This window comes from Solea senegalensis, linkage group LG8 (genome assembly GCF_019176455.1).
Source record: "Solea senegalensis isolate Sse05_10M linkage group LG8, IFAPA_SoseM_1, whole genome shotgun sequence".
In the NCBI taxonomy this organism is placed as follows: domain Eukaryota; kingdom Metazoa; phylum Chordata; class Actinopteri; order Pleuronectiformes; family Soleidae; genus Solea; species Solea senegalensis.
The window spans coordinates 6,894,248-6,917,143 of record NC_058028.1 but is presented as its reverse complement, the minus strand read 5'-3'; the positions used below and the strand labels follow the sequence as shown (position 1 = coordinate 6,917,143).

Genomic DNA, 22,896 nt, shown 5'->3' with positions numbered 1-22,896 from the left:
AATAATATTTCCATAATTATTACTCAATTATTATTACTTTTACAGTATGGACTCAAGATACAGTATGAATAAATATAATTTGAATGAATGAATGAATGAATATGCTTGGAAGAGTAAAGGCAGTACCAGAGAGAGAAACACGAGTGTATCGCAGACGACATGTTTGCGTAAGCGCACTTTGAATTAGCGTAATTACGTTTTAGTGCTATCAGAAAAGTTCCAACGGTTTCTGAAAGCTGAGAAATGACACGCCAAAGTCAACATGTGGTTATTACAGTTATTTCACTCTTTGTCACCAGAGAGGAGAGAGCTGGAAAAACGCTTATACTGTGTATAAGTTTCCATTTTTTGGCCTGTTTTTGGACATTCAGACAAAGACTCAAACAAATGTGTTTTATACTGTTCGAATTTCTAAATTGAACACGCAAAATCTGGTGTTTGTGTACAACTACAGTGTTTGTTTTCATTTGAAATTGTTATTGAAACTATTTTTAAACTATTTCAACATGCAAACGACCAGATATTGAAAGTTATTATGGAAAAATAGGCAAAAGCACTTACTCACAGGACATTTTCTGGCCCTTTTATGGTTAAAAGGAAAAAGTCCAGACGGAGATTTTGAGGCTTAGGTGTTAAAGGGTGAACACACTTCGCTCTTCCATCTGGCGCAATGCACTGTAGCCCTGTAACCTTGCCTTGATTAATAAATGTTAAACACATATCATTCTGTCAAAACTAAAGTCGACGACCTCGGAGTGGAAGAGCCCCTCGATTTCACCCCTTGCTCTCCTTCTCTGCCCTGTCAGGCTTGTGCCAAGAGCTCCATGGTGCTGCACACCTACGGCATGCTGCTGCCCTGCGGCATCGACAAGTTCCACGGCACCGAGTACGTGTGCTGCCCGTCCTCGCACGCCGAGGACGCCGCCCCACCTCCCCTGCCCTCGCAGGAGGACGACGAAGAGGAGGAGATAGAGGATGAGGAGATTGACGACCTGGAGGAGGAGGAGGAGGAGGAGGACGCTGTGGAGAACAGGTGGGCAGATGTGAATCGGGGACGGGCAGAGTCTGATGATCACGGCATGGCCGTGAAATATGGCCGCCTTAATATCCGCTCTCTTGTGAAGGGCAGGTATTACGGGCCATCTGGATGAATTAAAGTGTGTGACATTGACCTACGGCAGCTGCTCTGGCTTGTTTGATAAATCACTCTTCTTCCCGCTGTCCACCCCTTCACTCGTTCATCTCTGCCTCCCTCCCTCCCTCACTCCCCTCAGTGAAACACCAACCGAGGAGCAGCCCACGCAGAAGGAAGAGCCACTGGACGAGGATGAGGATGATGAGGAGGAGGAAGATGAGGAGGAGTACCACTACGTCTACGAGGACGAGGAGGCGGATAAGGAGGACGAGGACGAGAAGAAGGAAAGCGGCAGGATGTCGGAGAGCCAAGACGAGGACAAGACTCTGCAGGAAGTGAAAGGTTTGTACTGTTTTGTTTGCCGACCACTTAGATATAATCACACCTTTTACATCTAAATCACTGTTCAAGGGTATTTCAGAAAGTTCTTGGCCAGGAAATGTCATGACAGACATGATCAATTTCAACATCGGTGCACTTTTGTGGGGTAAAGCTTTGCAATCCCAGTGTGGAAGAAGGTCACAACTGGGATTTTAGTTTGGGAAACAAGCAAAAATGTAAGTGCCAGGTCGGGTGAGTATGGTGTGACATGCAGCGTGTAAAACTGTGTAGAAGGAGCCAGAGATGTTTGTGGGGTTTAGTGCTTCATTCACGGCTGAGCAACCCAAACCTTGGAGCTTCTAAAATGAATTATCAAAACACAGATTACCTGCGTCTTTTTTAGGGGTTAAAAAAAGAAACACAGCTCCTATGCGTCCATGACGTCCGTGAAGCGCGCCTTTACTGAAAAGAACGGGTGTGACCTATCACCTTCTTGTCCATGTTGCCACACCGTTAACTGGAAATGGTTCTGCTCCTTTTTTTCCGCATGTGAAGGCTAAGAATTTTTTGAAGTACCCTTATATGCATTGGCATTTACCCTTTCATTCATGTTGCATCAGACTCTCCCGATGTACAGTAGTGCTCTGCTTTATGAGAGCACAAGGACAAACCCTTCTCCCTTTTTGTTTGTAGCTGCTGCTGAATCCTTCTCATCGCATATAGAAAAAAAAAAGCAGTTGCTCCTTTATTATATTATTATCTGTTTAAATGTAGATGTAGCCGTGGTTAAGTAGAGTTTGTAGTCGAGACTAGAGTGAAGTGATGCCAAGCGTGGTCACATGATCTAACCAGCTGTCCCCTGACAGCGGTGTGCACCCTGGAGGCCGAGACCGGCCCCTGCCGTGCCTCCAAGCCCCGCTGGCACTTCGACATGAGCCAGCGCAAGTGTGTGCGCTTCATATACGGGGGCTGCGGCGGCAACCGCAACAATTTCGACTCAGAGGAATACTGCATGGCCGTGTGCAAGCGCCTGAGTAAGTCTCATGTGACTGGGGGGGGGGCGGGGCGGGGTGGTTTGACGACGCCCCTTCTCTCTCTGTATCTGTTTGTCTCTCTGCTGAAAGCTGCTTTTGGAAACATATAGGTTTAGTTCTGCTCCCACTCATCTCCCACACCTCAGCCGCTGTTACCACATCGCCCCCCCACTGCAACAATCTCCACGTCGCTCTCTCCCCGTTTTATTATTCCACTGACACATGTGAAGGCCAATCACTATTTTCATCTTATGATGTCCATTTTATTTAATTATTTACACTAAATTTCATAATATACTCAACTTCAATCACACAGTTTCCTAGTGCCAAAGAATTAATAATCAGCTATCGTCGCCAATCCAATTAAAAAAACAAACAAACAAAGGAAAGTTAAAGTTGAAATGGATTCTTTTGTGTAATTTTTTTGAATAAAGAATATAAACAACAACATACAAACAGTTGTTGATTAATTTTATGTTGGGGGTTTAATCATTATTCAGTTTTTATTAACACTGTTGGTTTAGTAATACATTCAATTCTATTCATTTTATTATGAAGTAACATATTTGGGACCAAATTTGGTGTGTAAAACAAAAAGTTGAGAAAAAAGTCAAATATGTCAAATAATCCTTTAGTTTTTATGGAATTTTCTGATTTATTCATATTTGTTACAATTCACTCTTAAAGGCTACATTTATTATTTTTAATCTAAGAGACGTTTTTGATAGAATAAAATAATGAAAACTCCCCAAACACACACAAAAAAACGACAACTTTCAGTTTCACTACTGATTGTTCCATGCTGTTCGTTCATGTGCCGCTGACTTCAAACACGCTTTCTTGATTTCTCTGTCGTCCTCGTTTGCTTCCCATTGTTTTATCTGTCTGTCTGTCAACAACCTGTCTGTCCACACACAGCATCACCACCACTTCTTTGGTTAAAATCCCACCAGCATTATGTCAGCGAGCATCTCCTTTTTTCTTTTTTTTTTTTCTCAAGTTCGAACACAGTTCATTGCCATGACCGATTGGATTTTCCTTTTTGCCCTACAAAATAAAACGATTTTCGTGGGTCTGAAGGGGAAATATGTTAATCTGTTCACGCGTCCTGTTTTTGACGGCGGGGGGGGGGCGAAACGATGAGGTCCCGTCCCGGTTTGCGAGGCCGGGAGCGCGATTGTGTTTCGCGAGCCGCAGCGATGCAGGGAGTGAGTCCTGTGTGTCCTCGAGTCCTCGATGACCCAGCTGTCAAACACTGAGATATTTCCATTAGTGCTGGAGACCCGGCCTGTCAGCTGAAAGCCGATGGGAAGATGGAAAGAATTGAAGAGGAAAGACTGTCAGATTCCGTTAAATTTATCAGAATTACCGAGGTTGGAGGGAACCCAGGGAAAGGAAGTGCTTCTGTGAGGATTTGTCCAACTTCACTTCCACTCTCAACCCTTTATCTCTCCCTGTTGTCCTAAGTCATCTGTCTGTCTTCGTCTTGCCTTGTCTGTCTGTCTGTTACCGTGCACATCACTCTGCCAGGCTGTCATCTTGCCCGCACCATCACTTACCATCTGTTTCCAAATCCGCAGTCGTGCCCCCGACACCTCAGCCCACCGATGATGTGGACATCTACTTTGAGACTCCAGCTGATGACAAGGAGCACAGTCGCTTCCAGAGGGCCAAGGAGCAGCTGGAGATAAGGCACCGTAATCGCATGGAGAGGGTGAGTTACGGGGTCAGACCGGGACACAGCTCCTCTAATTAAAGGAGGCAATAAGTGAGACGTTTATTGCTCCTCCTGCAATAAAGCCGTAATACGTTATCCGCAGTACAGATTATCAATACGGGTAAATTAAAGAAGTTTGTGCTTAATTTTCCGGAACAAAGACATTACGGCAAAACCTGCAGTAAATACCTTATATCCAAAAAACAGAGAAGCATTTTAAATTATGAAACTCAACTCTTCTCATGGGGCTGTTGTTTTTTGATTATTTTCCTTAACTAATAACTGCTCTACTGTTTGTGACTGAATACATGGAGCCTATTTACGATGATTTTTGGTTTGTATTGAGCAACGATTTCATGATAATCTGACAGCATAATGATGTGAGAGAGAATTAGATTTCTGCACCTTCTTCTGACCCATAACAGGGAATCGTTGACCTATCACAGCGCAGTTCACAGAGAAATGGCGCCTCCGACTGGCCGTTTTCAAACGGCAGCTGTGCGTACATGAAAGGTCAAGCGTTGCTAACGAGAGGGTTATCAAAATCTGGTTGTCACCGATTCTGATTTTGAAATATGAGATATTATTTACATTCTTTTGAAAAGTCTGACGCTTGCTTGTCACCTGACCTTGTTACAGGACAAGCTTGTCCCTTTAAGACGTCATTTAGGAAGTTAGGTGTGGAATTCTGGGAAATGAAGTCTGCTAGAGGCTTTTCGTTGCGCTTTTAAGAGCAAACGCATTCGCCCAGAGTTTCTGTATGTAGCATCAACAGCCTCCTTGTTCCAGCTCAGAGCTCATGGTGCGTAACATTTGCAATAGAAGTCAGACGTCACCTCCTAGCTGAAGAAGTCGGAAAAACACGTTAATGTAGTGTAACCTTAAAAAAGGCGTCTCACAATAAAAACACACTTTAAAATGGGTTTTAAGCATTTCATCTTAAGCATTTGAAGCACGTGTGCCGGTCCTCGATCATTTGGTGGGAGGAACTCAGGACAAAGAGCCTCAAACCCACCCCCCCAAAAAAAATAGTATTGACCCACGGGGCGATGAGTCTCAGCGATCAAGTATGTTTCTATCGATCCTGCCTTCATGGGCTTTGTGTTTGCTCGCGTGCGGCTGAGCACATCTGTTATCTGGGCGATGTACAAGTCACTAAAATATTGTTGTATGTCGACCGGCAAGGTCATAATTAAATGATATCTTACTAAACGGATCGTTGGCTGACCCGTTTTTAGTGGATGAGGCCCACTGAGACTCCAGTGTGCTGTATTTTCGACAGGACTCTTTTTGGCACACTGTTTCAGGGGTCGAACCTTGTGAACCTTTTGTCTTAATAACGGTCGACCACTTTGCATCTCATTGGTTCGTTTGCCTAACTCCCGTGTCTCGATCTCTGCAGGTAAGAAGGGAGTGGGAGGAGGCTGATCTTCAGGCTAAGAACCTGCCCAAAGCCGAGAGGCAGACACTGATCCAGGTAAGTCACCGATCCTCTCCCCTGGGAGTCACCCACCCCTCTTTGTCCCTTTGTTTGGGTGAGATGTGATGGCTTACAGACACTAGATCTGTTGCTGTATGTGCCATTAAATATCTCCTTTCCCTGGCTGCACTATCTTTATCACTCTCACACTAAATTAGGGCACACTCTGAATGGGGAGACTTCTAAATGAGCCCCCAACTCCCTTGACAAGCCTTAGAGGCGACGAGTGTGAAATGGAAACCTGTTTTTTTTCCTCTCAAGGAGCTCTGTTGTGTCATGCTGCTTAAAGTGCAAGCACATATTTATGTTTGCTTATAATTTCCTTTATAGCACTTCCAAGCCATGGTGGAGTCCCTGGAGGAGGAGGCAGCCAGTGAGAAGCAGCAGCTGGTCGAGACTCACCTCGCCCGGGTGGAGGCCATGCTGAATGACCGCCGCCGGCTGGCCTTGGAGAACTACCTGGCTGCCCTGCAGGCCGACCCCCCCAGGGTAAACAGCACTGGCAGCGTCTGAGATCATATTTTATCATTTCCTTATGTCGGGCCCCATCTGTGCATTGCGTCTCCTTCTCCTCTGTCAGTGTGCAAACACATTAACGCGTACGCACACATCTGTCACGCTGCACTCGCTCGGCCTCACACTACTTACGGCCTGTGGCTAATCTCATATCCCGATGAAGGACCCTCTGCCAACTTGCACTTCATCACGAGGAGGCCCGAACTGCTGCAGCCAGAAAAATCACACAAAACAAATCCCGACGCGAGCATGAAGTCAGTCACATCTGAACCGTCGTTGTTTTATTTAAAATGTATTTGTTTTGTGTAATTCCTTTCATCTCGTAGCCGTTTGATCCATTTGCCAGCACAGTTTGCTACCGTGTCTTTTCTCAGTTTCCCCAGTCGTGGACTTTCTACCTAAAAAGGAATAAATTAAATAGATGAGAGGCTGTGGCGACATCCACTTTAATCTGTTTTTGTTGGGGTTTTGTTTGTTTTGTTTTTACAAAAAAAAGCTATAATTCTGCTCTGGATGTGGCTGCCATCCACAGACCGTAGATATATGAAAATGCAGCATTTGTGTTTGAAAACACTGGGGCTGCAGAAGCAGAGACCTGTGAAAAGTACATTTGCTTCCTGGCTGATTCTTATTAGCCACAACTCGACTATCACTTACTGAACGTTCAGTTTCACTTTCACCTTATCATTAGTCTCTTAACAGAAATCTTAGCAAACAACTGCAGAGAAAGTCTCGCCTTCCTCTACAGATTACTTCTGAAACCTCTGAACTTTTGTCTAGACACAGTGTGTTTGTTTTTTCAAATAAAAACACGGTAATATGGATGTCGCCGGTATTTTGCCACCCAACACGACTAACCACGCCTCCTTCTCCCACTGCACATTGGCCCCTCAGCCTCACCGCATCCTGCAGGCCCTGAGACGATACGTCCGTGCTGAGAACAAGGACCGGCAGCACACCATCCGACACTACCAGCACGTCCTGGCTGTGGATCCCGAGAAGGCTGCTCAGATGAAGTCACAGGTCTGTGATTTTTTTTTTGGTTCTAGTATTTTTTGTGAGTTTGACCATTGTCAGCCGGATACTGAGCATTTTATTGGCTCATCCCTGCTTGGGGGGGGGGAAGCTGGAGCCAATCCCACCCTGGACATCAACAACATCCTGACATTCATACGGTCAATTAGCTGTGTCCGATCAACTTAATCCCCACTTTGCATCCTGCACAGAACCCAAAACACACACGGGGAGAACATGTGAACATGCATCACCGTGTTGCACCTAAAACTCCAGAATTTATTTCACATTAAACATCAAATCCAAACATTTGAGACACTGGAACCGGCTCAACGTACATTTCTACAGTTAATCATCACTGTGCAGTCCTTTAGGTCTGTATACTTCCATTTGGTTGATTGGCGCCTCCTTCCCGCCCTCCTTCCTGTAAGACGACGTACTGTATGAGATGCCGTTTCAGTAAAATGTGAAACCTCACGCTGAGCCACTCCAACAATTCACACTCCTCCTGTTCCTGCTCTGACAGGGGAAGGATAATGATGTCTCAGCCTCTGTCCTGTTTCTAAGTGCGTAGGAGGAAGAAAAGAGTGTGTGTTTCTCTGAGTCGGAGCCCGGGAGGAGAGAGTGTGTGTGTGTGTGTGTGCCCCTGTGTGACGGAGGGAGTGGAGCTGAGTGGTTGTGGTGGTGGAGGAGGAGGGGTGGGGTTGGAGAGGGGAGGGTGGTTCATTCACTTAAGCCTCAGCCGAAGATTAAAATTGCGCAGGTCTTGTGTAATGTTGGACTCTGAGCTCCTGCGCATGGGATTTGGCTGGAAGACACTCTTCTGTTTGATGTACTCGCCTGCGTGTGTCAGTGCCCTTCGACACCATTTATAGTTATTCACCACCGTTACAGATAACACTGCAGATGGATGAAACAACCTATAGTGAGGAGGGAGGAGGAGGGAGAGGAGGAGGAGAGGTGACAGATATTGAAAGGGATCTGGGAGGTGGTCGTGAGCCTCTGTGCTCAGTCATGAGAAGCCAGACTGTGTTGTTTGTGAAGCCGAGTCCCTGTTTGTTCCTGCAGCAAGTTCAATTCTGTAATTTTTTTGTCACTTGTTTGTGGATTTGACATGTGATTTAGAAGAGCATTACAAAACAATCCCGAGTAAATAGCGGGCTTGTTGTGCTTTATATAACCGTGTTATGTGACTCCCTGGGATCAGGGTTATTCTCTCTTTTTTTTTTCTTCTTTTTTATAAAAGCCTCACCTGTCTAGGTCAACAGAGGTGGCTTGAGGTTTTGAAATCTGGACATGTGATCTCAGTAGTGCGTGTGCATGTCAAACACGCAGAGGACTGCACAGAGGCTGCAGCGTAATGAGAATGGTGCATTGGTGCCATCTGTCGATGGCACCAATGCACTGCAGCCTCATGTCGGAAGATTAAAACCGTGGCTAATCATGTTAGTGGCAAATAAACAACCGTTACCTGCCAAGAGCTGGTCATTTTTGTCAGTGGTTGGTTGCTTTTTAATGTTGTGCCAAGCACTTTGGCAATAGGAATATGGAAATATTTATCCTCCCTTAGCATCAGATTACTGGAAGAATGCATCAAAAATGACTTTTTTTTCCCCTTTAACCCAGACTGATATAGTGGTGATCATTGGGACTGACAGGCAGTAGATCCTGTCATGTCAGTTCAAGGCTGATTTGAATATCATACACAGCAGCTCGTTTCATGTCTGCATGTCGGCTGGCTGTGAGCGAGTCTCACTTCGTCTTCCCTACCAGGAGGAATTTCCTGCTATTTCTGTGACACCTCAGTTAAAATTTATGAACACGAACAACTCACTTTCTGCATTAACTTGTATCTCGAGCAGAGAACAGTTTGCACTGTATTTCCTGAAGTTTGTAATATAAAGTATTTCTTTCTTCCAATATCAATATTTTATCCGAGAGTGTCGACGGGCACATAATGCAATTCTACTCATTTCCCTTTCTGTATAGGGCTGCGGCAATTAATCAAATACTAATTTAACTGTGAACTATTTTTGATTGGTTAATAGTTAAAACACATGATCTGGTTATCTTTGCGCTACATAACAAAGAAGTTGTTCACAATGTCAAAGACATTTTAGAACAACATCACTTTGAGGTCTGGGAAACACATTTTATACCAAACAACTGATCCATTAATCATGAAAATAATCATTAATTGCAGCCTCAATATCGTTAAAAACACAGTATGTAGTTGAGTAGTAAATACAAGATACACATGTTTTAAAGGTGCATGATTAAAACTTTAAGTCCCAGGTTCAGAACCTGTTCTTGGAGCCAGACACAAAAACAATTCTCCTGACTACATTTACTGTGGTCCTTGATGAAATAATCTAAACTGGAGGGAGCAAATGAAATGGACTATAAGAGATAGAAGATAGAAGAGAATTAGTCATTAGAATGTTTAATCTTGTCTACCTGAATGGATTTCATCAGAGCCCTCAACCACTGTTTTTATCATTGTCATCTTTTTGCCCCTTCTTTGGTTCTTATCGTCTTCGGGTTTTAAGAGTCAATCTCCTCCTCCTGCTGACACCTATTTCTGAGGATGTGTTTTAATCTCCTCGCGCTCCTGCCTTTCATCCCGCTGCACCTGCGTGTTTTTTCCCCCTGCGTCGCACAGCCTCCTCCGCGCAGTTCCGCACAGAAGTGGCGGAGAGCCAAGTCTGTAATCTGCGATGCCATTAGGTGACAAAAACTTGTAACTTCACAGACGACAATGAGCAAAAGAGCGAGTTACATGGGGATTTTGCTGCGATGTGTTCTGTACGTTCTACTAATAGCTGTCATCACAGGATTAGCATTGAAACGAACGTTTAAGTAATGGATTTGTCGTCTGTCATAAAAATAGTAATGCGTGCATTTGCATGCGGAACAAATCCTGCCTTTCCAATGTCGGGGATTTACAGATTATCTTATTATCATTGTGTCACATCACGAAATTACATATTTAGCGAATATTACAGATTGAATTTCATACATTAAACTTAGATATTGATGTTTTTATTCTGTCACGACCAAAGGATTCTGGTAACCTGATGGCTTTTGTTCACTGACAGGTGATGACCCACCTGCGTGTGATCGAGGAGAGGATGAACCAGAGTCTCTGTCTGCTCTACAAAGTTCCATATGTGGCCGAGGAGATTCAGGATGAAATCGGTGAGTCGTGTGAAGTCGAAAGCCCCAGGCAGGCAGGCAGCGCGGAGGAGGAGGAGGAGTGGTGTGCATTAATAAAAACGAAATGAAATGAAAACAGCATGGGATTCGCACACGTGCCAGACAAGTCGGCGCATCACAATTCCTCTGTCGCTTCTTCACAAGCTTCTCTTAGTGTGAAGGGAAAGAGAAATACAGGAGGAGACCAGTAGACCGGTTTCCAGAGTCAGAGGGAAAAGTAATGTCTTTTTGTTAATGTGCCTTTGTGCAGGGGAATACAATTCAGCTGCAGTTCATAGCAGCTTTCATTTTTACAATTAGATCTAAAGCTGAGAGCTGTGTTTTGGATGTATTCATCTTCGGTGGCACACAGGGAATATGTCTTATTTTTTTTTTTATTATTATTTTCTTTTCTTTCCTTCATTGAAGGAGCCATAGCAGGGTGTCACGGCACAGATTAAAGTGGGTTCAGTGACAGAACTGGGTCACAGTTTTCACCACGCAGCATCCTGTTGGGAGATGTGCAGATTTCCATGGAAAACAGCTCTCAGATAAGATACTAATTGGTAGTTAGCCGAAATGGGAACAACTGTCTCGTTCCCAAGCAGCTCTCAGACTGTACAAAAAAAATGTATGTAGGCAATTATTGATGAAGCTATGAATTGGTGCCAGGGCTGACTCAGGGCTGGCTCCTTTTACACAGTCTGTTGAAGGTGGGAATGTTCCACCTTTAATCCACCTTGCTGTTCTTGCAAATGCAATGAAATGTTCCGTCTTTACTGCCAGCGGAGGTAGTCACAGAGCTCGATGTGTTATTAAGAAAGCCCGTGTGGCAGAATCGTAGCCTGTATAAAGAGATGAATGACGTTTCCACGTCTGGATAATTAAGCCAAGTGCCTGAAACCTGGATTCTCCTGAGTGACCATCAAGAGGCAACTACACTAATTGCAAAATTGTAATTCTCCTCCGACCTCATGCACCAACAACAAGGCATTTTCAGACCTTCCACTCACTGGATAATTTATCTTTTTGCACCATTCCCTGAAAACAGTATCTAGAGATAGTTGTGCATGAAAATCCCAGTAGATCAGCAGTTTCTGAAGTACTCCAGCCCATCTGTCAACATCTTGTCTTGTCCGTGTCTACATGCCTAAATGTATGGAGCTGTTGCTATGTGATTAGCTGATTAGATATTTGCCTTCAAGTATTCCTTGAAGGCAATACCGATTTGTATTTCTAGATTAGGGGTAGTATTTTTGAAAAATGTTGCTTCCCAAGAATACAGCGTCCATTTTGTAAACTCTGGTCCTGAGTCCAATAGATGATAAAGCATGGTTTTCATATGACTATAATGTGATTGACAGCAGATGTGGCACATGTTTACCTAGGCAGTTAATCTTGAGGCTTCAAAATGAACTGTTCACAAACCACTGAGTGTCATTACAGTGGGTTGGGTGGGACAAAAGCAGACTCAAAAACAGACAATAAGTTTCTCTGTCTGTTGTTTGTCTTTTTTTTTCTCCACAGACGAGCTGCTCCAGGAGCAGAAAGCCGACTTGGATCTCTTCCTGACGTCCATCTCTGAATCGCAGCCAGATGTCACCATGTCCTCAGAGGAGAGCGTGGAAGTCCCCGTGTCCGAGGGCAAACCCTACCGGCCCTTCCAGGTCTCATCTTTGGGGTCGCGCTCAGAGCCGGAGGGTGAGCACATCCAGCGTCAGGCACAGTAACAGCAGCATCGTGAATGACACAGTGGCAGTGCTGTGTGGAGTGGGGGGGGAAACGCCAGACACTGAGTCTTTCTGAAGGACGTTGGTGACAAAGCTCTCCAGCAGTGCTGCACAATGAGGAAGAATAGGTTTACAGTATGTTTTATGCCAATGAAAGTGTGCTGTGAAGCCATTGGTTTGGACTTATCTGTGGCTGCACAGCTCCCTGTGGCATCCCTTCAACACAGCACTAGTGAAGTAAGCTCATAAATGCACAAAGCCTCAGGCTTTATTGAAGCCAAAAGCGCTGGGGGGAGGAAAAAAAAGAGCAGTCGCACTTTTTCATCTTTGTCACATTTATGCCAAACAAAAGATTGAATTCTCAAGATGAGGAAAAAAGTGATGGATGGAGCATTTCCAGCTAGAGTGAAGGGAAATTACACGTCCCCATGGAGCATTTAATATACATGCCAACATCCCGAGGGCTTAGACAGAGCTAGCCAATTCTGAAATGGCTCCCTTTTTTGAGTTTGGAAATCTCTCAAATTTATTTTCTGACACTTCCCTGCTAGGCTTTGGGGTTTTTTTCTACTCGATTAACAGCTTGATAATCCTGCCTTTCTCTTCTCACTTAAGTTTTTTCTCTGTTTCCCCCTCCCCCTTTTCCGTTCTTTTTGTTGTTGTTTTTTCCTTTTGCTCATTTCTGATGCCAAGGCGATTTTTCAGACTCCCCACGTGCCTTCAAGAAAGGTTGGTGCCTCTGTTGCATCTCGTTTTTTTTTTTCTGTTACCCCCGTCCCCTCCTCACATCCCCTATAACCATCTCCATCCACACCTGCAGTATGTTCCACTGTTTTCCTCTCCCTTTGGTGCAGTTTGGAATATTCTGTCTCTCCTACCATGCTTCATTTTCTACTTTCTTACTCACATGGGGCAGCGTGCTTGGGTCTCACTTTGCATTATTTTTTTTTTATTACATATGGATTATCACCTCACGCTGAATAGCAAAATCTCTTGGCTACATCCACGTTTCTCCATTTTCATTTAAAAGAAAAAAAGAAAAACACTTCCCAATATACCTGTCGTTCACACTCGAGCCCCAAAAATTGTAAAATCGTTGCTCCATTTTAGTTTGAAAATTTTTGTTTGAAAACCTCAGGGCTGCTTTTTAGTCTGGATGGGCAGAAACTGAAATGTTTGTCAATGATAATGTGTATTTTCTGCATTCATATGGAGTTGTGGTTCTTGCCAGCCACAAATTGATTTCATCAATCAGCTGTGAATGAAACGCTCCATCAAACACCTGCTGACATTCACCTTGTTGTCTAGTCTCTTAACCCTTTAACACTGAGTGTATCGCAGATGACACATTACTGTAATTAAGCAACAGTTTGTGCTATTGGAAAATTGCAAAGGAAAATTGAAAACTGAGAAGTTGCACATCAAATAAAATGTGTGGTTATTATGGTAATTTCACTCATACTGTTCCAGGGAGCTGGCCAATCAGCGTCTTTGTAATCAGAGAGGAGAGAGTTGGAAAAAAGCCTATTCATAGTTTCCATTTTTTGGCCTGTTTTTGCTCATTGGGACAAAGACTCAAACAAATGTTATTTTAAATATGTTTCATACTCTTTAAATTTAAATTTGTCGATTTAAATTGATAATGCAGTATATTGATATGGCAGTAGATTGTAAATAACTGCCAGATATTGACATTTATTCTGGAAAATTGGGCAAAAGCACATTTTCTGGCCCTTTTATGGTTAAAATACGCAAAAATTAGTTTGTTGTAGCAGAGGAGAGAATCCACTTCCTTGCCGATGCATGTCCAGCGTATCTGAACGTTAGTGTAATAAACATTTTCAGGAGTTTAATATCGATTTTTTCTCATATGGAGCTTAAACACTCATCTGGATGCCGATTGTTTTTCATTTCATTAAACATCTCAGTTTTAAATGAAAACACAGTAGAATGGATGTAGCCAAAAGTCTGGTCGACTCAGAGAGTCTTGAGTCATGTCCTCGTTGTCATCCAGTCTGCAGTACTTTTGATGAAGCACCTTTTCTTTAATGGTTGTCTCTCCTACACACTCATTCACCTCACCAGTCGCCCTCTTCCAGATAGGACCTGATTTAGTGACTCTGTCTGAGGCTCAGTGTTTCCACCACTGACCCAGAGTGCAATTTAAATTGGCTCAATTTGTCCTCGAAAGACATTAGCCAGGCATGTGGTTAACTGTACGATCTTACTCGGTGGGAAGGTCACCTACCATCAGTTGCCAAATCTAAATTCAATATTGATTTTTTTCAACTAAATGCAGAACCTTCCCAGCTGTTTTCCCCCCCTACAACTTTGTTCCTCTGTATTTGCTGTTGATTTTGTGTCTTATCAATCCTGTAGTGTTGCAGCTACATATATTCATTATGGATGACTTGGTCCATTATTTTCCCCCAGGCCATTGTGACCCAGCAGATATTGCTTGATAAATGACTTAAAACTTCTTTTTTTTGTAATGTAAACAAATGTGTGTTACATTCAAATCGCTTTGTCAAATTAGTTCACACAATGCTGTGTTTCTCAGTATAGCAGTGTTTAGATCTTGCGTTGCCTGGGCAACATTTTCCACATTTTATGTCGGGATAGACGGAGGCAACAGCAACATTGTGCTAGTAAAGGAGTACATTGAGTATGACTGAAAACACAACGGGATAAGTGCTTCTTGCCCCCGGGCGTCCCTGCTCTGCAGGTGTATACACACAAACACTCCCTCAATCAGGTCTGACATGAAATGATATAAACTGGAATGAGTTCAGACCAGTACTTCACCATTTTGCATTTAGCTTTGTATTACTAGAATAGGGGGTAGTGTTTTTGAAAGTGTGTGCTTCCCAACCTCAGTTTCCCCTGAGTTGAGAAATATCTTGATTATTTTCTTTGTTACGTGCCCACCAGTGACACTTGGTCCTGTTAGTGTAACTGTTAGGTCTAAAAAGTGCGGAATTAGCGTTGCATTTTCAAGCCTTGGAGGTTGGGAAGCAAGTATTCCTTTAATGCACCGTGTTATTTTATCATGATGATGCCAAAATTGTCCCTTAATTTGGCAGTTTTGGACTTAATCATGTTGTTTATTTGCTATTGTCAGTCTGCAAAAAAAATGAATTAATGACTGATAAGTTAAGTTACTGGCAAAAAAGAACATTATTGTAGAAGATTATTTTTTTGTTTTGTAATGTCAACATTTTTTTTAATATACTGTTGCCGTTATCTTGACAAATAACCGCACACAATGTACAGTTTCGCAGTAGTACAGCCCTAAGCCTCTGAATCTGCAAGCGTGATGCCACACGCAAAGTAATATTACGTCATTTCTGTTCACAAAAAAACAAACGGAGGCAGAACAATTCCATTAAAAATCACCTTTTCACTTTTACACACTCAAATCAGTGTAGACAAGAGGTCACGTCGATCGCACAGAGGTCACCCTCTCACTGTGTGGCCGGTTTGCGGGGTGTGATGTGCGCCCTGCCGTACCATCTGATAGCCTGTCTCTGACGTCACATCTGCCGAGTGCAGAGAGAGCTTTGTAAACACACCAGCATTGTTCCTCGCTTAATCCAAAGGCAATTGTACTAATCTCTGGCGTTTGGCACTGGCTGTCGATCAGGAGCAGCAGACAATAAGCCAAACACCAGACTCTGCCATATGTTGCTCGTGACCCTGCTTCACACTGCCCCCCCTCCTCCCCTCCTTCGCTCTCGTTCTCCTCTGGGCTTCTGATTTATTCATGGCACATCCTGCGTGTGTGTGTGTATATTAATAGATCCTATGCTTATTTCATAGCCATCAATATAACATGCATATTTATTTGACACTGTGGCCCACTTTTCTTTTTTTTTTTGGCTTATTCACTTACTGAAACCCTCATGGTTTGGTTGTTTTTTAAAAAAAAACTCTCATGCGACCATGAAGGATTTTTAAGAGGAGGAAGACATGTTGACTCCTTGTTGCTCAAAGGACTTTCATAAAAAGAGTCTCTACACGTTAACACGGACATGTCAGCTCGTACTGTATGCAAAGCAGCATTTTCAAGAGGCTTCTTTGTAGAAGATATAGGGTCAGCGTCGCGTTGGCCTCTCGCTGCTCACACTGTGCTGAATGGAAGAAAGGGCTTTGTTGTCACCAGGAGACTGAGGCGACAGTTGAGAGCTGGATATCTGTGTGTGCAGCTGTCCACCATCAACACCACCAGTCCTTTGCTTGCTTGTTTGTTGGTTGGTGCTGCTCTGGCTGTTTTTATTTACCGTGCTCCTTCTCCACCTCCTGCAGGCTCTGCCATGTCTGGTTTGGACGGCCTGATCGGCGCCGAGGAGAGGATCATCAACAGCAAACCCAAGATCAGCAACAACGTGGTATGAGCGCCGCCGTCCCCGTTTTGCTGTGTCATTCCGTTTTTTGTGCCTCGACGCATTTATGACCTCTCTCGACTCGCTCGACACGTGAACTGAGTGCAGCGCTGTGAAAGCAAAAACACAGGAGATAGTCATATCATCACTTTATCATCAGTTGTACAGATTGATAAACGTACAGCAGTGCTTTCACACAGCTCTCTCAAGTTCAGCGTTTACTGAGTCAGATTATTCCAGTAACTATGTTGTCATAGTTACAGCTATCTCACACTGGGCTATTTGCGTGTCTCTCTTTGGCCTGTGCCAAAAAAAAAAAAGCGACTTTCATTCAGATGCAACACTGCACTTTGTTCCCGCAGTCATCGCATGCATGCTTTCCTTTGCCAGACGCACCATTCTTCCTCACAGATCGTCAGACGAGGCCTGTTTGGTGAACGCTTGCTGTGTTTCGCATGCTAATCCAACACCAACTGCAAGGCTGTGTATTTGTGTGTGTGTGAATATGTCAATATGAGTCATATTTTTTTTTTCAATGCATGCGTGTTTTCTTTTACTGTTTTTGCAGATACTGTTTTTCTAAGGCGGAGCAATCCGGGTTTAAAGAAAACGATAAACTTTGTGATCAACTGTTTCTCCTTTTCGAGACTTCTGGGCTGCTCCGTCTCTACGGAAAGCAGAACACACCCACGTCCACTCACAGCACTTCTTCTTCTCCAGATTAGAGCACTCAGTACTGAGTGGCTGGCAGTGTGTTTAGAAGAAAAAAAAAGACATGCCGCTTACAGTGTGCCGAGCAGAGTCTGTTGTTGATGCTTGCAAACCCTCCTTCCTCCCTCTCTTCTTCCAGTCTGTACAAGACAGCTCCGAGTGTATCATCACCCAAACACAGACGATCCTTGCCGTTTACGCGGCTGCACATTCACACCCTCTCCTTTCTCGGCCTCCATTTCCCTCCTTTTTCACTGTCCATTTGTCTCACACATACACACTTGTCTCTCTCTCACACACATTGTGTGAGTGTAACCTGGGCTCCCCTGTCTGTGTTGACAGGTGATTGATGAGTCTCTGGATGTTAAAGAAGAGGTTTACAGTGCAGATATAGCCTACGTTATGCATGATGATGACCTGGTGAGTATAGCAGTGACCTCCACAGGGGAACTTTTCTGGGGAACTGTAGATATCAGGGAGAAGAAGATGAAAGAAGGAGGGAGTGTGGGAGTGCGCAAAGAACCGGCTTTATGGCATTTTTCCTAATCCCCTCTCTCTCATTTTTTCGGGCTAATATGTTTTGGTTATTTGTGCATGGGCGCATGTTTGTTACGTGAATGTACACACGTTGGAAATACGAAGAATGTGAGTCCACACAAGCTGAGCTCGCTCAGTTCATGTGTGCGATTGAGCAGAAAGAAAAGAAAAACATGGCTCCTTTACACATATGACTAAGTTTGTGTCATATGTGTCAGATTATGTTGTGAAGACGAGCGTAGGTGCGGTGACTGTGGTTGTCTGTCTGTGTGTGTGCGTGTGTGTGTGTGTGTGTGTGTGTAAATACACAATTGGCCCCGTTATGAGAATCCATCACAAAGGCATTTCATGCATGTTTACACACAATTCACAAATCATAGAGACTCTCCGAGTCTAAAGGGATGTCGTCTCGTCTTCACTGTAGATTTTATTTCATGACATAAGAATGTAGAGTCAGTCCTCCTGTTATTTTATGTCTCTAATGATCCGTTATTTTGGTCTAAATTATTTTCCTAAAAAGTAATATTTTTCATTATTCCTGCTAGGCATCATTAAAATCCAAATGCAGCTTATCATAAATAGGAGATTACTCAAACTTTTTTTCTTGTAGTAAATAATTGAGTTGCTCAGTAGTTGAGTAGTAGTTTTTTAATGTAGTAGTTTTTTAATGGAAATGATTGTATGTGTCAGCCTGGATGCTAATCTTATAATCTCTTAAGTATTCTCTTTGGACTTCCACTGTAAAGATTTCAGAACACAGTCTCCAACATTAACTGCACTCGTCTGGGAAATGATTTCACTTTAAATTGATGGGATTTAAAGATCAGATGAGGATGTGGAAATCACAGCATGTTTCAGATCGTCTCTGTTTGTGCTCAGATCCACAGTTATCTAAATTTGTGTTCGCCTCCAGCTCAATTTGGCTTCTCTCCATGTTAAGGAGAAGTAGCAGCAAATGCAAGGCAACAGTTCAGTTAAAAGGCAAATGCAGTTATTTATGTTTGGACATAGTTAAAAACTAGAAAAGTAGAACTAATAGAGTGGAAATGGCTGCCAATGCACAGCTCCCAAAATCTTTGACCTATACACAAACTTTGTTCATTCTTCCAACATGATATGTCATAGATGAAGTCATAACCTTTTTGGCAGAGGTAAATAAGATAAAACTGTATGTTTAAAATGGTTAATTTGACCATAAAATACACATTTTTGACATTGTCATGGAAGAATGAACGGATTTAAGTAGTAAGAATATATTTTAATCTTTTATCATTGTTACAGTTGCTCAGCTTTATTGTGTTTCAGCCGTGTTTGTGTGCATCGTCTCACCTTCGCACTCTCTCTTTCCCCCCCATCACCTGTTCTACCTGTTAGGGGACCTACCGTCCTCTGGGAGAGGATTTCAGCTTCGGGAGCAGTGCACTGATCGGCTTGCTGGTGATTGCAGTGGCCATAGCAACAGTGATTGTGATCAGTCTGGTGCTCTTGAGGAAGAGGCAATACGGCACCATCAGCCACGGCATCGTTGAGGTAAGCCCGCTCGTTATCTGTGTGGTGAGGTCATAAAAACGCACACATACCATCATCCGTCTGGTTCCAAGTGACAGTTTTTTGGAATTATCGGGTTTTGTGTAAATTACGCTTTGGGAAAGTGCAGGATTTTTCATTTATTTATTAGGTTTATTGAATTAGGACGACCACACATTAATTAACAAATCAGCAGAACGCATCAATGTTAATATGCCGGAATTCACACAATTGCTGGATTGCATGTGTTTCCTTATATAAACATTTACACAGGACATTACACAAAAATAACCACATCACAAATGGACACAGTGTGATAAAAATAGCAGAGCTACTTGCAATATGCAGTTAAAATGTATGATGAACTGAAAGACTCTTGGAACGGGGCGCATGACCGGTTTGTTTTTGGCCAATGTTTGAGGTTTGTTTGAAGGTTAAATAGTTGTAACAGTCCCTTATATGAGCTGGTAGTTTGTTGTGTGAATGTGAGCCTCTGATGGACTAAATTTAGTGATACTGAACTTGAATCAAACAAGTAAACCAGTTCAATAACTGAATAAATTAACAAATCTTCAACTCCAAACTGAAAACTAAATAATCTAAGGTCAACACTATTGTTAATATTTTAAAAAACACACAGTTTGCCTCTGGCCGGCTCTGTGTGCAGCAGTAAATTATGTGGGAAAAATATCGTGTTTTGCATGTGATAAATGATTGTATTATATGTTGAAAACTTGACAGGTGCAATCAGATTATTGTCCCTGCAGCATTTAAATACAACACACACAGCATGTTGTGCGTCGTGTCCTTGTCACCCGTCATGAACGTCCCGTTGTCTGTCTCACAGGTTGACCCCATGCTGACACCAGAGGAACGTCACCTCAACAAGATGCAGAACCACGGCTACGAAAACCCCACTTACAAATATCTGGAGCAGATGCAGATCTAACCGGCACAGTGGAGGACGGCTACCGCGGGGAACATACTACTGACCAATAACACATGATGCTGTTGTTTCAATTATTTGCATACATCCAAACTCCATTTACTGGTTTGTTGACAACAATCCTTACATAATGCTACTACTTCTACTACTGCTACTATTGTACTATAGAGCTCTTTTTGATCATGTTTCTTTTTTGAAAGGGTGATGTACCTGCCATTTATTTTACATTTCATGTGATTCTGCGGATCTCTCTGTAATTATCAGTACAACGCTCTCAGATCAAGGTGTATAACATTTCTTCAGATATTTTGTTTTATTTCTTAAAGTGAACGGCAAGTTAGAATTTAAAAGTGGTTCTGAGTAGTCATCATCAAACCGGCCCACCAGGCACTACACTTTTTTCCCATCATTCAAGTGTCACGCGAGCAGTTTCTGATGGTTTCCTCAAAAATACTTGGTGTTTTATTTTGTTCTCTTTTTTTTTTCTCCTCTCGATAGATTGCTTGTATATGAAGGTTCTTTGTACCGATTAAAATGTATAGTGAAACGACAAATGAGAAAAAAAAAATGAAATCATGAATTATTTACTTTCTGTTCTTTGTTACGATAACTGACAAAAATATACATATACAGTTGAAATATATAAATATATATACATATGAGAGTAGGTGTTTTTAAGTCCACTTATTTTCCCCCGGGGGAAGAGTTTGATTAGGGTTCTCGGCTCGGCGTTCACGAGTTGTGTTTGCAGGCGCGTGGTGAGGAAGAGTCGGCGAAGGTGAAGGCGTGCACAGGCCCCCAGCTCAAACACATCGCACAGAACCCACTGTGAACTGGTAAAAAGTGAGAGTGACAACTTATGCCCTCATACACACACAAACACAGGCTGATATTAATGAGGAAACGGATCAGTACAATAAGAATTTGCGTTTGATATCTGTGCTACATAGTTGAATGTATTGCGGAAGCTTCTTTTTCCCAAACTATATATATGTGTCCGACAGGCTCCCTCATGGCTTCCGTTTTAATTCAGCGTCACATATGTTGTGATCATGAAACGCCATGAAACTGACAAGATATGTGTTTTCCAGGGTGGGAGTTTTCCTTTTTTTTTTTTTTGTACAAATTATCAACAGCAAAACTAATTAATTGAAGAAAAAAAAATGGTAATGTCTACACACGTTATTGGAGCAGCTGTTAGCTTTGCTGGTCATGAAGCGTGAAACGGTGTGATGCAGCTGCTGTTGAAATGATGTTGAAATACAAGCAAGTTTGTTGAATTTAGGGGCGCTGCAGTACAAAAATGGGGTCACGGCAATTGGTTAACACTGGATGAAGTGATTTCCTGAATCTGAATACTCCAAAAATTCAGGGGGATTGCTGAAGTTATATATGGAGATTTGTTTGAAAAACTAATTTTCAATCCCGATTTTGGGGTTCAGGTTCACAGAAAGGCCTGGGATCAAAGCCACCTGTAGATAATGTGGAGCTGGAGGGTTGTGCAGGCAGACCGAGAAAGACTAGGCTTGAAGAGCTGGTTTCTGAAAAACAAATAAAAAAAAGCTAACTTGTTTAAATTTCCAGGTAGAGAATGACACAAAAGTAAAGTGAATCCTAGAGTCCTCTCTCTTTCTCTCTTAGTATTTGTCTTTGTATGCCTGTATAGTTGATGTTGCAATCATGGCTTTTTTTCTGGAAGATTACCTGTGGTGTGCATTGTTCTTATATGAAATGATATGATATATATTTTTAAGTTTGTTTTCTTGTTTTCTATTTTTTTTCTCTTCTTCTTCTTCCTGTGACAGTATCTCTGTATGTGACTGTCTCACTATGCACCCAAACGGCTTCAATCTTGTAATTGCCTGCTTGATTGTGGGATTGGGACTGGGAACTAATATAATATAAACAATAGTGATTTTTAAAAAAAGAAAAAGTGATTGACACCAATGGAAACAGATTCATGGTTGCAGGGGGGATACACATCAATAAATTCACAACTTTCATATGGATGTGTCGTCTTTTATACAGATTAGATACATAGATAGATAGATAGATAGATAGATAGATAGATAGATACCCTATGTTTAAAGATCTATTTTGTAAGAATTGGTGACATCTGGTGGTGGCACTGCAAAATGTAAAAAAACAACACCTCTGCTCACCACTCTTGATATTTTGACATCTGACTTGATTTTAAAAATGTGGGGGACCACAGACACAAGAACTTGTACAAGTTGCGATTCTAAACAAATGTACGTATCATAGGTTATTGCGGGTTCTGCTCACGCTCTCAATTGCTGTTCAGTCATAAATATCAAACATGTTTAATATTTGTGATTTGGAATCCGAAAGACTTCCGATGACATTAGCACATGCCTATAGCACATGTAAAAAGCTTATTCCTAGTCTATGTAAACCAAATTAGTTTCATTGATTACTTTAAGTGATTATACACATACAGCATGTAAACATATTTTTTTCAAATCTAAAAAGTGTATTATATGTCAAGTTTTTTCAGTTAAGCATGAATATCGATGTAAACACATTTAAATAATAATAACCATAACAACAACAATAATAATAAAATGTATTAGTATAGGACCACACATTTGTCATTGCAAAGTGCTTCGCAGCATCAACAGATAAAATAG

At 42.4% G+C, this 22,896-nt stretch overlaps 1 protein-coding gene across 5 annotated transcripts in view; it reads left to right on the top strand.

Annotated features, from left to right (window-relative positions):
* The window catches only part of aplp2 (amyloid beta (A4) precursor-like protein 2), a 65,907-nt gene extending 43,659 nt beyond the window's left edge, over positions 1–22,248 (top strand). Inside the window, exons 5-18 of one of the 5 annotated variants that reach the window (XM_044031560.1) lie at positions 807–1,033; positions 1,275–1,477; positions 2,323–2,490; positions 4,071–4,204; positions 5,610–5,684; positions 6,018–6,176; positions 7,098–7,226; positions 10,316–10,415; positions 11,940–12,113; positions 12,836–12,871; positions 16,448–16,530; positions 17,578–17,655; positions 19,147–19,302; positions 20,147–22,248. In XM_044031560.1, coding sequence (XP_043887495.1) covers positions 807–1,033; positions 1,275–1,477; positions 2,323–2,490; positions 4,071–4,204; positions 5,610–5,684; positions 6,018–6,176; positions 7,098–7,226; positions 10,316–10,415; positions 11,940–12,113; positions 12,836–12,871; positions 16,448–16,530; positions 17,578–17,655; positions 19,147–19,302; positions 20,147–20,248 — 1,824 coding nt within the window. In that variant the 3' untranslated portion in view covers positions 20,249–22,248. The remainder of the gene's footprint in view (positions 1–806; positions 1,034–1,274; positions 1,478–2,322; positions 2,491–4,070; positions 4,205–5,609; positions 5,685–6,017; positions 6,177–7,097; positions 7,227–10,315; positions 10,416–11,939; positions 12,114–12,835; positions 12,872–16,447; positions 16,531–17,577; positions 17,656–19,146; positions 19,303–20,146) is intronic. The other 4 variants (XM_044031565.1, XM_044031562.1, XM_044031561.1 and 1 more) reach the window with 4 other exon arrangements.
* Positions 22,249–22,896: the final 648 nt, after the last annotated feature.